Genomic DNA, 17,927 nt, shown 5'->3' on the forward strand with positions numbered 1-17,927 from the left:
CAAGGCTGGAATAAGAATCTTATCTACGGAGCACTCCCTCTGTGCTAAGCTCTTTAGGTGGCTGCATCTTCTAGCCACATGATCCTGAGCGTGATTATCATGCTCATAAGACTCTAGGAGGTGAGAAAAAGGTCAGGGAAGCCCTGGTGAGCAAGGGGTGGAGAGGCAGGAAACGCAGCCGGGGAGCTCCGGCGCAGTTAATCGAAGGTGACATTCAAAGCGTGCCTACCACGCATCAGACACCCCCAGCACTGTGCAGGTATATCTCACTTAATCCTCACAACCACCCGACGAGGTGGGTACTAGACAGATAAGGAAACTGAGGTACAAGGAGCTTAAGTGACGTGGCAAAGCTGGATTCACACCGGGCAGGGCTCAGGCCGTGTGCTCCTAAGCACACACCGTCCCTGGGCCCTGCAGGCCGAGGCAAGAAGGGTGGCGCTCATCTTGACCACGGTGAGCAGCCTCTGATGGGGGGCAGGTGGCCTGTCCTGTGGATGGGCACACACTGCCGCTGTGGGGGAGGAGCAGGAGATGGGGGGAGGTGGCAGAGCAGGGAAGACCGATGGGGCCGTCACTGGAGCCTGCCTGGAATGGGGGCACTGGGGCATCCCTGAGACAGGGCCTGGGAAAGGAGTCCCTTTAGGGGAAGATGCCGAGGCCAGTCTGGGACAAGGAGGTGGGAGCGGCCGGAGGGCGGCAGGCAGGAGTCAGCCAGACCCCAGGCACTGGAAATCAGGAGAGCGGTTGAGGTGCGAAGAATGGACCTGAGGCTGTTAAGGTGGGTGAGGCGGCACAGGGAGGATGAGGGCCTAGATGTGGGACGGACACCCGCAAGGGAGACAAATTAGAGCACGTCAGGTGGTTTCCCCGTTCGCAACTCACTTTATTGCCTGTCGTCGTGTCCGCCTTGGTCTCAGCGCCGAGGCGGTCAAACACAGACGTCCTCTGGAGACCTGGGAGGGAAGTGAGCCCTCAGCCAGCACCTGCTGAGCAGCGCACGGAGCCCAGGCCTGGCCGAGCACCATGCATCGTGCAGACAAGGGAGGGGAGACACGGCTAGTCCAGGCCCAGGCAGCTCTGGTCCAGGCAGGCACAGACTCTGCGTCTACACCCTGGCTAACACTGACCCACACGTCCCTGGCTAGTGCCAACTGTGGGAAGGATCCACTGAAACTGACCCGTGGGCTCCTTGACTGTACAAGTTCGAGAAATGTGTGTGTGTGCAAAGGGTTCTTAATTCCTAGTTGTTCCCTTTACTCTTTTGGGGGTCATGGGGCTCTGAGAGCCTGCCGACTGGTGATAAGTGCTCTCCCTAAATCCCAACCCAAATAGCCATTGATAGAATGTTTACTAAGTCATGATATATAAATACAATGCATATATTAAATGACCATTAAAAAGAGTGAAAGCATGGGGTGCCTGAGAGGCTCAGTCGGTGAAGCGTCTGCCTTCGGCTCATGATCTCGGGGTCCTGGAATCAAGTCCAGCGTTGGGCTCCCTGCTCAACGGGAGGCCTGCTTCTCCCTCTGCCCCTCCCCTGCCTGTTCTCTCTCACTCTCTCTCTAATAAATAAATAAAATCTTTAAAATAAATAAATAAATAATAAAAAATAAAAAGAGTGAAAGCAGACCCACAATCCAGGTGAAAAGATCTCAATACAAAAGTTCTAGAATGGGGCGCCTGAATGGCTCAGTCAGTTAAGCATCTGCCTTTGGTTCAGGTCATGATGGGATCGAGCCCTGCATTGGGCTCCCTGCTCTGTGGGGAGTCTGCTTCTCCCTCTCCTCGCACCCCCACCCCCTGCTCATGCTCTCTCTCTCTCCCCCTCCAAAAAAACTTAAAAAAAAAAAAGTTCTAGAACAATACCTACAGGATGATGCTATTTGTGATTTTTAAAAAACACTCATATGGGCCTATGTACAAATGCATGCATGCAAGCTCACAGATGCTGGTCTGGGTAGGTTAACAATGGCGTGGGATATGCGAGTGAGGGGACAGAGTCCGTCGGTACTGTATATTCTTCTGCACCATGTGAATGTTTTTCCATGAGGATATGTACAATATTCTAAAAGGAACACTGTGGGGAAGACTCTCTCTGTACCCCAGCTAGGGACTGAACCTCAACCAGGCTCCTCTGGCTCATAATGATGGCTCCCACGCTTTGGGCACCTGCCCTCAGCCAGGCATGGTCCCCACGTCACAGGCAAGCAGTCACGGAGTCCGAGTCCCCACCGCTCGGGGAAGAGGCGCCAGCCAAGGCACTAAGGAACCCTGCAACACTAACTGCAGGACGACAGGGCGGAGGCAGTGACGTGTCCTCCTCTTCTACGGCCACCATCGCTGTCCCCTCGGTCCAAGGCCCCCTGGATCTCGCTAGAGCCTGCCTCTCAGCCAGTGCCTGCAGCTGTGACCAACCCCGCACCATGCAACCAAAGGGAAATGCAGCCTCTACGCCCAAGGGCGCCCCTGCCGGGCCAATACCTTTGGCCGCCTGTTGCTGCTCCAGGATCTTGCGGGTCCGGGGGGTGGTGCCTTTGGGCATGTTGATGATGTACTTCCCCTCCATCTCGGCCGTGACCCGGCGCCGCTTGGTGGGGACAGCCAGGCTCTCCTCCTCCCGGCGGGCCAGGGCTGCTGGGGAGGGGGGGAAGTGAGCATCTTCTGGGATGGAATGTTCTCCTGAGGTGGGGGCTGGACGCCCAGCGAAGGGCACAAATGTGCCCTTTATTTCCATGTGTTCGAATGACTAGAATCCCTTATCTTCCCAACCACCACCGACTCCAAACCACCAAGAAATTCAGAGGTCTAGGTGCAACAGGGTTGTTGATGGCGCTCAGAATCCCCACTCGGTGGCGGGCCTCGCAAGGCTCCCTATGGCTCTGTCCCTGCCCCCCCCCCCCCCCCCCCCCCCCCCCCGTAGGCTGACCTCCCAGCCCAGCCAGTCACTTCAGAAAGGGGGAAAGGTTCAAGAGCTCCAGCTAGGTGGTGGTTTCACGGGTGTAACAATTTTTTTAAATTAATCAAACTGTATACTTACAATGTGTACATCATACATAAGTAAATTATAGCTCGCTTAAGGTTAAAAAAAAAAAAAGAATCCCCTCAACACATCTGAGCCGGGTCACTCCCAGGCTCACTGTCCTTTTAGTACTTCAGAAATGAATTTTAACTTTCTTGCTCATGACACACAAATCAAAAAGACCAAAGACGGGGAGGAGGCACTTCTAAACACACAGGGCAGAAGGGGTGCACGAGCGGCAGCGGTGGACAGGGCCCCCCTCCCTGGGCCTCAGTTTCCACTTGTGCCAAGATCTTTGCTGTGGGGGTGAGGCCAACAAAGGCAGGACAGTGGGGCAGACAGCAGGAGGAGGGCTTGGAAGCCCAAAGGCCGGAGTCCTATTCCCAGCTTTCAAGCTGAGACCTGGAAGAAAAACAAAGGCCAAGCACAGAAGTCTTTGGAGGAAGAGTGTGCTGGGAGAAAGGAACATCAGGGGAAAGGCCCACGATGGGAAGGAGCCTGGAAGGGACACATGGGAGGGAGCCAGGGGAAGAGATGCAGGAGATGGATGCACATTATACAGAGCCTATAAGGACATGTGGGAAGATGACTTTACTACTGGAACAATGGGAAGCTCTGGAGAGTCCTAGCACAGGGTGAGAGGATCAGGTCAAAGGTCTGGAAGGATCCTCGTGGCTGCTGAGAGGAAACGGTAGCTTCCTGACCTCTGACCCCTGCCTCAAGCACAGGGCCTGGCACCAGTATGGGCCCTGGTGAGCATCTGGGAAAAGAGACTGAGCCACCTATAGTCCACAGCACTATACTGAACACTTAAGACCTTATGCAAAGGATAATGTCAACATTAAGTGTTCTTTCCACAATAAAAAATAAATAAAAAATCTAAAACAACTGAACCGACCACTGAGAACTACAATGCACCTGTACTGTTAGGTACACCATCTCAAGGGCTTCCCACTGTCCCCATTCTACAGACTGGGAAAGCAAAGCCCACAGAGGTGCAGGGGCTTGACCAAGCCTGAATGCTCTGGACACCCTGTGGTCTTCAAAGCACCCAGCTACATTGGGAACATGACCTCCGAATACCATCTGCCAACCCACCCTCACCCCCAGCTCGTCCCGCCATCCACCCAAGTCCCCTCACCGGCAGCCTTGGCACTCTTCGCTGCCATCTTGTTGGACACAGTGACCGAGATCTTGGAGGTGCTGGTGTCCGGCCGCCTGGGGGGAGTGCCGGGTGGGGAGTCGCGGTTCAGGCTGTTGGCGATCATTCGAGAGGCGGCTGCAGGGAGGAAAGGGGAGAGTCCAGTCGTGCCAGGGCACCGGGGATGGGGGCCAGGACGGAGAAGGAAAGCCTTGGGACTGAATGGGGAAGGAGCAGCTAGAGTCACGCTGTGTCTACACGGCCATGATGGGGGTGCCTGGGGGCGGGCCAGTCTAACCAGGAGCTAGCCCACCCCTCGCTGTGTGGGGGCCTTTCCTGTGGCCCTAGACCAGCCTGGTTCCCATCACACCTCACCCAAGCTCCTCTCCCGGCTCCGCTTCACCATGCTGGTCTGGGGGATCTTCCCCACCCAGCACCTCTTCATAGCACATGCTGTTCCCTCGACCTGGCATGCAGTTACCCGAGCACCAACCAGCTTGCCCTGGCTCTTCACTCAGGTCTCCTCTCCGACGGCACCTCCTCAGAGAAATCTTCCTGCACCACTCCATCAACCTCCACCGGCCTGACCCTATGCTAGGCTTGCTTTTGTCTCACAACCCTAGTTACTGCTTGACACTAAATGACACGGATTTGTCTACTGGTGGGCTCTCGGGCGAGTATGCAGGCCCCACCAGGAGATAATGCCTGTTTATTTCTGTATCCCCAGAGGTTGCAACAGTTTCTGGCACTTCACAGGTCCTCCATAAACATCCACTGGAAAAAATGAACACTCTCACGGAAAATCCCAACATCCCTACCAGAACAGGATCTACTGCAAGCCAATTTTACAGGTGAGGAAGCAGGGACTCCAGGAGGGGTCCCTCCGCCAGGCCCCTGAGCAATGGTGAGTCCGGCTCCAGGGGGGCCATGGGAAGACATGCAGTGGCGTCCCTCTGGGGGTGAGGGACAGGAGTGAGGGCCGTCTCTGGTGGCCCCAGTCTTCTGTGGAGCCGAAGGAGGGATCCCAGGGCACCAGGGGGGAGCTACACCACGCAGATGGGAGGGCCAGCCCCAGTGTGGGAAGGACACGGGTCTCATCTCGGGCACAGTGTAGCTGGTTTTAGGGCCCGGGTTTCAAAAGCTCCTGGGGAAGACCTTCATGCTGCCCTGGCTTGCTCCACAGTCCCGGGATCCCCAACCCCATTGGCTTTTAGATTTTGGTATTCCACCCTACCCACCCCCTAAAAGCCTTCCCTTTTTCTGCTATGTGCTCTCTCTCAAAACCTACTGAAGTCCCCCATACTGACCCTTGATATGCTATTACAATTGTATGTTGCTTGGTTGGTTTTTGAAATTATAAGTAGAGCATACAGAAAAAATCCATCAAACCTACACAGACCACTTAACAGAAAGTCAACTCCCACATACCCACCACCCAGGTCAAGAATTGGAGCCTTCCTCACGTGATTGTGATGAGCACCGGGTATTATATGAAACTGACAAATTACTGAACGCTACATCTGAAATTGATGATGTATTAGAAATTGGCTAATTAAATTTAAATTGAACAAAAAGAAAAAGAAGAATTGGAGCTTTCCAAAGTCCGGGGATTGGCCCTTCCCAATCAGACCTCCTCCTTCCCCCTACCAGGAAAAAATGGTCGGTTTTCAGCCCGGCTCCCTCCCCTGGTAATGACCGGTATATACCCTTTCACAGTTTTCCCAAGACTTTTCTTCAGACAGCTCTGAAGCCGGATGGGGGTGGCTTTCTGGTGAGCTGTGCAGAACCTCCTGGGATGGTCTGCTATAGAAGGTACGCAGCTGAGAGGCCCTGCCTCTTGCAGTGCACCCAGGGGGAAACACCTTGCTTGAAAGGGATAAGGGATGTGATGTTTCATCACGATGGGTAATTACCATTTAGGTGGAAGAAAACAACTGTCTCTGCCCTAATGAATTTAAGCTGTAGTCAGATGTCAGACACACAGTTACAGACACGCATATTCAAAAGCATATATTATAAAGTGCATACAAGTGAGTGTACCAAAAATGCTGTTCTGGAACATTCTTCCCTACTCCCTTTCCCTCTTTGCCTGTTTCCCCTATTCCTCCCAATTACCTATTTTCTCCACTAGTAATTCTGTTAGTTTTACTTTTTTAAATTTGTTTTAAACGAAGACCTTCAGAAGGCTATAAAAAATACACACTATCTGACTTCAGTTTTATATACTTGACAGACTAGCAAAAAAGACTAACAAAAATAGACATTCTGTGCTGTGAGAAATCAGGGTAATGGGTGCCCTGGAGAGGGGGGCAGCGATGCTGGTCAGGTTTCTGTTTCTGGATTTGGATGCTGCTAGCTACACGGCCGTTGCGCCTGTGGAAAGTGATTCAGCTGTACTTTCATGATCGCACACTTTCCCATACGTAAGTTCAGGCAGACTGTCGCAGGAAAGAACTCCCAATTTGTTCAGCCTCCCTTTGTCCATGCCTTTGGGTGGCACTGCCCACACCGACGCTGGGCTCAGGCACATGACGGGCTTTGGCCAATGGGACAAGAGCAAGAGTTATACAAGCGGAAGCTTAAGAAGTGCTTTGCACCGTGGGGCCTGCCCTCTCATGCTGCTCTGGGTAACCCTACGATCAGCACCGTGTGGACGAGCCCAGGCTCGCCTGCTGGAAAACGAGCGACATGTGGCCCAGTCACCTCTGTTGGCCCAGATGACATCAAGCCAACCACCAGACGTGTGAGTGAGTCCATGCTAGATCACCCAGCCTCAACCAAGCTGCTAGATGACCACTGAGATCAGCTGAGCTGGCCCAGAACAGAACTGACCGCCCCGTCATAAAATCATGAGAAATAAAAAGTCAGTGCTTTAAACCCATTTGGGGCTTGTTATGCAGCAAAGGCTAATATGCATATAAGATTTTTTTAAAGTTTATTTTTCTTGGGATGCCTGGGTGGCTCAGTTGGTTAAGTGTCTGCCTTCGGCTCAGGTCATGATCCCGGGGTCCTGCCAGCTTCTCCCTCTGCTTGCTTGCTTGATCTTTCTCTCTCTCTCCCCCTCTCCCTCTGACAAATAAACAAATCTTAAAAAAATAAACATAAAGGTTTCTTTTTTTTTAATTTTATTTATTTATTTGAAAGAGAGAGAGAGAGACACAGCGAGAGAGGGAACACAAGCAGGGGGAGTGGGAGAGAGAGAAGCAGGCTTCCTGCCGAGCAGGGAGCCCAATGTGGGGCTCGATCCCAGGACCCCGGGGTCATGACCTGAGCCGAAGGCAGAAGCCCAACGACTGAGCCATCCAGGAGCCCCAAGTTTCTTTTTCTTTTTTTTTTTAAAGATTTTATTTATTTGACAGAGAGAGACACAGCAAGAGAGGGAACACAAGCAAGGGGAGTGGCAGAGGGAGCGGGAAAAGCAGTCTTCCCGCGGAGCAGGGAGGCCGATGCGGGGCTCGATCCCAGGACCCTGGGATCATGACCTGAGCCAAAGGCAGATGCTTGACCATCCAAGCCACCCAGGTACCCCTCAAGTTTATTTTTCTTAAAAAGATATCACACTGGGGCGCCTGGGTGGCTCAGTCATTAAGCGTCTGCCTTCAGCTCAGGTCATGATCCCGGGGTCCTGGGATCGAGCCCCGCATCGGGCTCCCTGTTCAATGGGAAGCCTGCTTCTCCTTCTCCCACTCCCCCTGCTTATGTTCCCTCTCTTGCTGTGTCTCTCTCTGTCAAATAAATAAAACCTTTAAAAAAAAAAAGGTATCACACTGCTGAAAAAAAACAAATGTATAAATACAGTCTGTTCCCACCATTCACAGATTCCCTATTTGCAAATGTGCCTCTTCGCTAACATTGATTTGTAACCCCAAAACCAATACTTGTGATGTTTTTGTGGTCATCCACAGCCAGGCACTGAACAGTGAAAGACCTGAGTCACCTGACACCCACTCGCCCCCTGAAGTCAAACGAGGTGACGCTCCGCCTTGTTGTGTCAGCTCTCACACAAGTAAACAAGTAGGCTTCTTGCGGTCTATTTCGTGCCATGTTTTTACATTTTTGTGCTTTTTGTTAGTGATTTTGCTGTTTAAAATGGCCCCCAAGCATAGTGACAAGGTGGTTTCTAGTATTCCCAAGTGATGTGCCTTACGGAGAAAATATATGTGTTAGATTAGCTTTGTCCAGGCACGCGTTATAGTGCTGCTGGTCCCCAGCTCGATGTTAACGCATCGACCTATAACAGATGAAAAGTCTTTAAACAGAAACACACATAAAGTCGGGTCTGCACGGATCAGTTGGCAAAGATGTTGTAACCAGAGGCTCGCAGGAACCTAACCTTGTATTTCCTCCGGGAGCAGCGACTCGGGACTCGCTAATTCAGTATTCGCTTAATAGAACTTTATAGAACAGAACTGCCACCAATGAAAATCAGCGGCTGAGAGAACCTCAGATGCAGACTCCAGCTGGGTCCCCTTGACAACTAAACTACATGAATAAAGGGAAGGAATCCTAGGTGGGTGGGACTCACCGCTAGAGGCGCCTCGGCGGATCTCGCCTGGGATGGGGCTGGGGTTGCAGGGCACTGACTCAGTGGCAGCCTTGCACATGTCCTGTAAAAAAAAAAAAAAAAAAACAAAAAAAACAGGCGTCTGGGTTACCAGAGGGACAAGGCATGAGGTCCGGGAACAGAAATCTGAGCAACACTGGAGGGATCAGAGTCCGAGCTGCTAGAGAAGAGATTTCAGAACATTTCACTCCCAACCATGAGAAAGCAGCAGACACACCCAAACGGAGAAACGTTCTGCAAAACACCTGAGCAGTACTCTTCAAAACTGTCAAGTTCATCAAACAATGGGCAAGACTATGGAACTGTCACAAATTAACAGAGACCAAGGAGACGTAAGGAGACTTAAGTAAATTGCAAGGTGGTATTCGCGGAAGAGAAAGAAGACATCGGTGAAAGAACTGAGAAAATCCAAGCAGTCTGTGGTGTAGTTAGTGGGAGCGTGCTAATGTTCCTTTCTTATTTTTGACAAACGCGCCATGTTTACGTGCGGTGCTAGCATGAGGGGAAGCTTAGGGAAGGAGATACAGAAACTTTCTGTACTGTTGTCAGAACTTTTCTGTAAACCTAAAGTTGTTCCCAAATTTAGAAGTTTAAAGGGGGAAAAAAAGCTTTGCTCAGTGACCTGTTCTGTGATAACTCGGGGAATGCCCCTGACTTGACAGAGTGCTCACTGTGGGGTCCTGGCTGGATGATGGCCGGGTGAAGGCCTGTCCCTGGGTCGGGGAAGCAGCCAGTGTTTGGTAAAGTGAGAGTCTGAGAGCACAGCTCTGAGGCAAGCTTCCTTCTCAGTCGAGTGGAGTGAGCAATAAATGAGTTAAAATGAGTAAAGGATGGAGACAGGTCCTGACAGGCTATGGTAAAGCCTTGGTAAGTGTCAGCTATCAAGATTCAACAAGCTCTTCATTCCAGGTCTGGCGCTCGGTGCCACACACACTATCTGGCAGGTGGCCACAGTCCCCCATACAGGAGTGGAGTGTGAAAAGCCTGTTTCAGAGAGACTCAGGGAGGTAAGGATCACTTGTCTAAGGTCACTGTAAGTGGAAGGGCCAAGAATGGAATAACCATGTTGTTGGCCAAGTCACCGACCGAGTCCCACAGGGGGAGCTCCTGTCCTGGGGACAGAGAAGAGTCCTGCTAATGATGATCATCATTATGAGGAAGATGAGAACTAGTAATGATTAATAGAGAGCCTTTACTGAGGCCCAACTATTTACACTGTACTGGGGCTTTATTTAATTCAGTTAAATAAACCACCTTGCAAGATAGGTCTGCCTATCTGCATTCTACCAATGGAGAAAGAAAGGCTCAGAGAGGTTAGGCAACACGCCCAATGTCACACAGCAAATGGTACAACCAGCCTTGGAACTCAGGTCTGCCTGCTTTTGCTTCCAAGCCTCCTGCTGGCTCTGCCACCGTCCCTCCACCGCACCTTAAACCGAGGGACCAAGGGGTTGGGCTGCGCACCCACCTGACGGTGCACCACCTTGGCATGCTTGAGGATGGCAATGATGTCGCCCACCACAGTCACGCCCAGCTCATTCATGATCTCTTTGTTGAGATCCAGCAGCATGCTCTTCTGGATCCTGCAGGGGAGGGTCACCAGTGAGGCCACAGTGGGTCAGGACGGATGGGCCAGCCAGCTCCCTTCTCCCCCCACCGCTCCCCTCCTCTCTCCAAGTTCCCGCTCTGTCCCCTTGGCCCCCTTACCTATTATCCACAAACATCACAGCGTAATTGACAGCAGGCCCCGGAGGAATGCCGGCTTCCTTAAAGAACTGGATCCACTCGGAAGTGGCTGGGGGATGGACAGGGCTCATTATTCCCATTATTCTCTCCAGAGAAGAGTAGCCGCAAAACCACGGCTCCCACAAATTAGATGCTCACCGTACGCCAGGCCCTGGCCGAGCGCTTCACGGGAACAGTGGAACTCAGCCCGCCCACACCCCTGTGAGGAGCTCAGCAGCATTAGGACTCCCTCACTCTGCCAACCAGGAGACTGAGGCCACGAAGGAGGCCTGAGGAGACTGAGAACACGAAGCCCATGTGCCTCCGTACGGCCCTTCTGCTCACAGCTCTGCCCTGGCTGCGAGCCACCACGATCATCCCCACGCTTGGCCGGTGCCCGAGTTCAGGGAGCCGGGACTCTGGGTTCTCCGCCCTGGTCCCCATTGGCAGGCCCAGCTCCCGAGGGTGACAGGATCCACAGGTGACCGGAAAGAAGGGGCACAGCCGGCCCATGAGCGTCAGCAAGCCCTCTCCTCACCACAGAAGCAGCAAGCAGAGGCTTTGGTGCTTGGGTTCAAATTCTGGCTCTGCCACCTCCTGGCTAAGGGCCTATGGGAAATTAAAGCTTGGGGGTCTCCGTTTCCGCCTCTGTAAATTTAGGGATAATACACTCAGTAAGGACTTACCGAGGACTTGGCACAGGCCAGGTCCCATTTTTAAGGACCGGGGATTCCAGGACACAAGACAACCACAAGACAACGTCCCTGCCCTCATCGAGCTCACATTCCAGTGGTAACGCCCACATTCTTGCATACTTGGATCACAGTGCAGACTCGGTGAGAGTCCCCATAAAGCCCCATAAAGGACTTTAAGTGACACCTGGCCCAGGGGACAATCTCATCTCATAGCAGCTGCTGCTATTCTTATTCTGCCACCACTACCACCGCCAAGGCCAAGACCAGGGACACACCCACCCATGAAGCCTTATTTTTTTCTAAACTTGTCTGTTTAGCCTCTTGGGTGTGACCTTCAAACTGACCCTGGTCTGGCCAACGGGTGTTAGATAAGATCACTAATTCTAAGAACTTTCTTTTCACATTTTAACATCTCTGAAACTAAGAACCACCGGGCAATCAATGGTGTGCCGTGGTTTCACTGGGGAAACTTTTTCTTTAATAGCACTACACCCAACAATCAAAACAAGAAATTTGCTACTGCTATGCCCATTTTGCTTATAAAACCACTGAGGCTCAGAGTGGGGAAAGAGACTCTGGTCTAGGTGACTTCAGGGATCGGGCACAGGCCCAGGGGCCACCCCTCTGCCCACCTGGCCACAGGCCTATCTCCCCAAGATTGAGGGGAGGTGAGGAGCTCGTGCCCTCAGGACTTCTGCCACCAGCCCAGAGGACAGGGGGCCTTTTTCTGCCTTACACAGGCACTATCCACCTGCCCAGGCATGGGGCCCTGGGTTCCATTAGCCAAAAGCAGGCAACTTTGTCCATTAAAAAAAAAAAACACATAATGATCCCACTTATATGAAATGTCCAGAATAGGTAAATATCTATAGAGATCTACAGAGACAGAAAGCAGATTAGTGGTTGCCAAGGGCTGGCAGGGAAGAGAGTGACTGTTAGTTAATGGGTATGGGGGCTTTCCGGGAGCGATGAAAAGGTTTTGAAACTGACTGTGCTGATGGTTGCAGAACTCTGAACACAGAATATAAAAACCACTGAACTGGACACTTTTTAAATAGGGGAATCATATAAAATGTGAACCGTATCTCAGTTATGTTGTTATTAAGGAGGGAAAAGAAGCCACATCGTTTGGGGGTGGCTAGCTGCCTGAAGCAAAGTCGAGGAACTGCAAACGTCCCCACATCGGGCCCTTGCCATCATTTCACGTCCTACTAAAGAGAAAAATATGCTGCAAAGTAAATGGTCAGGAGCACCCCCATTCCAGAAAGAGTAAGAGGGGACACACAACATGTGTCGTGGACTCAGTGACGTACAGTTTGCCATACACAGCAGGAGACACGCACTGGAATATTCACAGCAGCTGGTCTGTTAACAGCCCCAGCCCAGAAGCAATGCAGGATCGTGGACAGAAGCAGAGAAACCAAGGGTGGTCACACGCAAGAAATACTACACAGCAGCTCAAAGGAAAGAACTGCAGCTACACGCAGCCAGAGGGGACTCCCGGCCGTTATGCGGAGCAAAAGAAGCCGCACCCAGAGCAAGAGACAGAACATTTCCAACACCCCAGAAACCCCCCCCTGCCCCCACCACATTCCCTATGTAGTGATGTCTCTCTGTTTCTCGAGGGCAGCCAGCACCTTCCAACAGCATGGATTGGTTTTGCCTGTTTCTGTGCTTTATAGAAATGGAATCATAAAGGATGTAGTCCCATGTTTACTTTCTAATTGCTCTCATGACCACACAAGGATGTCCTATGTACTTCTCTATAGGCACAAATCTCAAAAAACATACAAGCTACCCGCTAACCTCTGTGCTTTGGCAATCCCACGGTGCAGAGCTTAAAGAGAATATAGTGATGGGGCTTATGAGAATCCTAACGGCTAACATTTGTTGGGAACCATGCCCAAGGTCGGACATGCAATAACCTACTTAACCCTTACAGCATCCCAGGACGTGGGGACTGCTAGTTTCTCCATTTTACAGGTGAAAAAACTGAGGCTCTGCTGGGCTCCACATCACCAAGTTCTTTAAGGCTAGACTATGCCATCGGGAGGCCAAGATACAGAGTGGCTAGGCCCTGGGCAGGCCGCAGCCCCGCCTCCGAGGTCCTCAGGCAACAGCTGTTCCTGCCAGTGACCTGGCCCTCCCTCCCCCACCTCGTCCAAGGTCATACCTCAGAAAGGGCACTGGGGAGGGGGAGCCCCGGAGAGAAGGCCGCAGACTTACCCATAGTCACTGAGACCATTGTCTCTCCGGCTCTGGTGCTGCTCCTGGGAGCCTGGAAGAGAGAACAAGGGCAGAGGGCCCATGAGTCGCCATCGGGCTATGAGTGTTTGTCCCTCCTTCGCTGCCTGTCGGGCCTGCCTGCCAGCCAGAGGAGACTGCCCAGGCTGGGGGCTCACAGCCCAGGAATAGCCTGAACACCTGGCAGGAAGTCAGCCTGGGACAGAGCTGCCACAACTCTCATGGTTGCCTGGGACAAGGCCCAGGGATGGCAAATGTCCACAGCTCCATCCCCACACACCTCAGAAGTTTCTGGCTGGGATAAGAGAGGGAGAGAAAAAAAAAAAAGACACCCCCCCCCCACTGCCACCCCCCCCCCCCCCCGCTCAAGACTTTAACCATAAATGCCCATTAGTCATCCATTCACAAATTATTTACCGACAGCCTACGACGTGCGAGGCACTATTCTAGGAGCTAAAGATCCTGAGGTGAACAGAAATACAGAGCGTGGCATCTAGTTGGGGACAGGGGAAGGGGGACGAGAGAGTAAACAAGCAAAACGGATCACAATACGGTGAGTCAGAAAGCCCTCGGTGTCACGCAGAACAGAGAGGGCCTGGCAAGGCAGGGAGGGGTTGTGATTAGAAATGGGGCGAACAGGGGAGACCCCTCCAAAGCGACAGGAGACCCGAAAGAGGTGGAGGAGTGAGCCCTGTGGTTTTACAGAGGAAAAGCGTTCCAGGAGAAGGTATAGCAAGTCCAGTGTCCAGAGCCAGGAGCCCATCTGGCATGGGTGCGAGACGGCACGGAGCCGGGGTGACTGCGGGAAGCAGAGGCAAGTAGGAGGAGCTGAGGGCAGAGAGGTGGGCCACCACATCAGGAGAGCCTCGGACAAGAAATGGAAAACCAACGTCCACTTAAGTAAGACGAGCGGGTGCCAGAAAGCTGTTAAGGACACATTAGCACCAACGGGGACTTTCCCCTGAACATTACTGGGCACCGGGGTGGCTCAGGTCATGGTCCCAGGGTCCTGGGATCAAGCCCCGAGTTGGGCTCCCTGCTCAGCGGGGCGCCTGCTTCTCCCTCTCCCCCAGCTGCAGCGTCCCCTGCTTATGCTCTCTGTCTGTCAAATAAATAAATAAAATCAAAAAAAAAAAAAAAAAAGGAAACTAAAGGGAAAAACTTCCTTGCCTGATAATTCACTGCGATCTGCCTCCAGGACCACTTGTCCCACTCAGCCCTCCTATCCTTCTCTGGCCCAACCCTCTGCTCCAAGCCCTCTGCCCTCTTCCTTCACTCTACTCCCCTCTACCCACTCCGACCCGATTTTTTTTTTTAATTTTTTTTTTAAAGATTTTTATTTTATTTGACAGAGAGAGCACAAGCAGAGGGAGAGAGAGAGGGAGAAGCAGGCTCCCTGCTGAGCAAGGAGCCCGATGTGGGGCTCGATCCCAGGACCCTGGGATCATGACCCGGGCCGAAGGCAGACGCTTAACCGACTGAGCCACCCAGGCGTCCCGATTTTTTTTTTTTTTTTTAATATTTTATTTATCTGAGAGAAAGAGAGAGCATGAGAGTGGGGGGATGGGCAGAAGGACAAGCAGACTCCCCACTGAGCAAGGAGCCCCAGGACCCTGAGATCACGACCTGAGCCAAAAGCAGACGCTTAACCAACAGAGCCACCCAGGCACCCCCTGGCCCCCCATTCTGATCCTTCTCCCTCACCTTCCTCTGCTTGCTCCACAGGGTGCAGAAGACCCTTTCTGCTCACCATCACACTAAACGCCCCTCCCTGCCCCCATTCTGTTGGTACAACAGAGACGGTATGAGAATAAGGACTCTGGAACCAGACCACGGGGTTCAAATCTGGCTCTCTACCACTTCCTAGCTGCGTGGTCTCAGCAAGTTACTTCACCAGTCAGGCCTGGTGTCCCCATCTGGAAATCGAGATGGTACAGATGTTACTTCTCTTGGAGGACGGCTTGAACGCCAGATGAGCTTCTATGCTCGGAGTACCTGAGGCAGGGCCCATGTACCCTAAGAGTCTGGAAGCATTGGCTATTCTTACCTCTCAGGCCTCCTGTCTTAGCCTTTCCTCCGACTAGGGCTTTGCGTGCCTCCTGGTTTTCCCACGGAAGCTCACCTGTGCCTGGAATGCTTTCTCATCCTGTCCTCCTGGCAAGCTCTCCTTCACTCTGTTTGGCTGTCACCCACTTTGTGAAGCTTTCCCAAAGTCCCCAGATGTGAGACTCTCCCCTCTGCCTCCAACTGGGGTTCATCCTGGCCTTCTCTGATGCTGCTGTTGCATCTCTTATTGATAAACACGACCACAGACATCACTCTGACCCGTACTTGACTCCTAAGATCTACTTTGCCTTCTGGATTTTGCCACTGGACAAAGCCAACACCACCAGCATCTTCTCCAAGAACAGGGCATGGTGAGGCTTCAATATATCAGACAGAAAGACAACATGTCACATACCAAGCACTGATTATGCACCAGGACCGGAGCCAGGCATCATGCTGACACCTCACAACCTCCTCATGAGGGAGGACTATTATTAGCCCCATTTTAATCGATGAAAAAAAAAAAACGACTCATCGAGGTACAGTCATCTGTCAAATGCCACATTTACCAAGTGACTTCACTGGGATTCGAAAACAAGTTCTCCCTGATCCACTGCCCAGTCAGTAACTCTTGTCGAAAGTTTACGTGCCAGGCACTGAGTATACACAGCTCAGTGTCTCTCACAACCACCCGGGGAAAAAAAGTTAAAATGATCCCCATGTTACAAATTAAAGTGGCAGGTCCAAGGTCACACAGCAAGGAACTATAGGGCCAAGTCAGTCCAATGCCTATGACTGACACTGGCTGAGGGATTACTACAACCCAGGCGCTGTGGTCAGTCTCTGCGAGGTGTCAGTTAATGCTTACCAGAAGCCTTTGGGAACTGGTATCCTCTCCCTACAGCTGCAGAAGTCCCCCTGCTGGACTCAATTGCCTCTCTCCTCCATTAAAAGCCCATCTCCAGCACTTTCTAAACAGTGAAAATTGGAACATTAATAATAATAGCAAATGACAGTTCCTAAAACTCAAGCAATTACCATGTATCAGACTCCCTTGCTAAGCCCTTGAAAGGCTTGGATCTACATCCTGACTTTACCACTTCCAAACCCCGCCCCTGGGGGCCAGGGGTTACCCTTAACCTTTCTGGATGTCACTTCCCTCAAATAGAAAACAAGAATAATAGGGGTATCTATTCTTAAAATGGTTAGAGGGATGAAGTGAGTTCATAAACACCGAGTCCTTAAAACAATGCTGGGCAGGTGATAAGTGCTACGTACATATGCATTAAATAAATCAAACTTCGGTGAGCTAGAGAAAGGGTAGGACAGTCACTGACCTAATGTCAGCCACATGCAAAGTGTGAGCAAAGAACAGAGTATAACTTGACAGTGCCCGTGGGACCGTGATATTCCCTTTTCAATTCTCTTTCAGCTTCTGTCTACAATTTAAATAGACTATTCAGTTTCTGTTGTATTTCAGGTTACGTTTTCCTTCTTTTCACGGCCAGCAATGCTAGTTTTCCATAAGTACGCCAATACGAAATTTCCTTCTCAAATTAACTGACTGGAGGAAAAATGCATCAGTGATTTTTAAAGAAAAAGAAAAATCTAAATCTATGAGATCTGGCAAAATTGGTCAAACAGGAAGTGGCAGGATGTCGATTTGCCCAATTCCAGATTCCGAGTTTTTCCTATTGCTGTCTCTGAGCTTCCTCCTACCCTCTACTTCCCCGAAAGTCCCAGCTACACCAGTGACTCCCAGAATCATTATCATCATAGTCCCAATACAGTGAGCTCCTACTCAATACTGTGCGAAGCCCTTGTGCCAAGGGATTTACACGCACATTTCATCAGCATCCTCACAACGATCCTATGGTATAGAACTACTAACCCTCATTGTATAGATTAGGAAAATGAGGTCCAGAGAGGTTCAGGCATACGCCTACTCCCACAAAGCTGGGCTGGGACTGGAACCGAAATCGGCGGGCCTCCAATTGCACGCTCCCACACCCAGATCTTCCACGCCAAGCGCAAACATTATCATCGGTACAGTACTAACAATAATAGTATAGTAACGAAGTGTGCAGTGTGCTAGGCGCTGAACTAGGGTCTCCGACATGCACGAGCAGACCTCTCACTCTAAGCCGTAAGGAGGATGCTACAGTCAGATTCTGGCCCCCATTCTACAGAGGAGGAAACTGAGGTTCAGAGAAAGAAGTCGCTTGTCCGGGCCGCAGAGCGACGCCGAGACTGATTCCAGAACCAGGACACCATCCATCCCCTCCGCATCCTGCCCGGTCCCACCACCCAGTCCGTGGCCCGCGCCTCACCTGACCCTCCGCGCCCGCGCCCACACGCGCTGCCCGCCCTCCCTCCCGGCAGCTCCAACTGTCAGACCCTCCTCCCTCGGCCCGGCTGCCCTCCCCGGAAGTACCGCCCTCGCCACCGGAAGCCGGACCCACCAACCCGCGGCCGCTCTGGCCCGCCGGA

At 51.9% G+C, this 17,927-nt stretch overlaps 1 protein-coding gene across 10 annotated transcripts in view; it reads right to left on the minus strand.

Moving 5' to 3' along the window:
- The window catches only part of C17H19orf47 (chromosome 17 C19orf47 homolog), a 33,640-nt gene extending 15,794 nt beyond the window's left edge, over positions 1–17,846 (minus strand). For 3 of the 10 annotated variants that reach the window (XR_003524065.1, XM_027617602.2, XM_027617598.2), the window contains exons 1-9: positions 17,768–17,831; positions 16,306–16,408; positions 13,374–13,425; positions 10,435–10,522; positions 10,196–10,310; positions 8,689–8,770; positions 4,164–4,301; positions 2,485–2,637; positions 886–956 (exon numbers count right to left, since the gene is read on the minus strand). Coding sequence is in view for 9 of the 10 variants with exons in the window: in XM_027617602.2 (XP_027473403.1) it covers positions 886–956; positions 2,485–2,637; positions 4,164–4,301; positions 8,689–8,770; positions 10,196–10,310; positions 10,435–10,522; positions 13,374–13,392 (666 nt within the window). In the remaining variant the exon portion in view is untranslated. Of the gene's footprint in view, positions 1–885; positions 957–2,484; positions 2,638–4,163; positions 4,302–8,688; positions 8,771–10,195; positions 10,311–10,434; positions 10,778–13,373; positions 13,613–16,305; positions 16,409–17,767 lie in introns of those variants that run through there. The other 7 variants (XM_027617603.2, XM_027617600.2, XM_027617605.2 and 4 more) reach the window with 6 other exon arrangements.
- Between the last annotated feature and the right edge of the window lie 81 nt (positions 17,847–17,927).

The sequence above is a fragment of the Zalophus californianus genome, chromosome 17 (assembly GCF_009762305.2).
Source record: "Zalophus californianus isolate mZalCal1 chromosome 17, mZalCal1.pri.v2, whole genome shotgun sequence".
Taxonomy (NCBI): Eukaryota; Metazoa; Chordata; class Mammalia; order Carnivora; family Otariidae; genus Zalophus; species Zalophus californianus.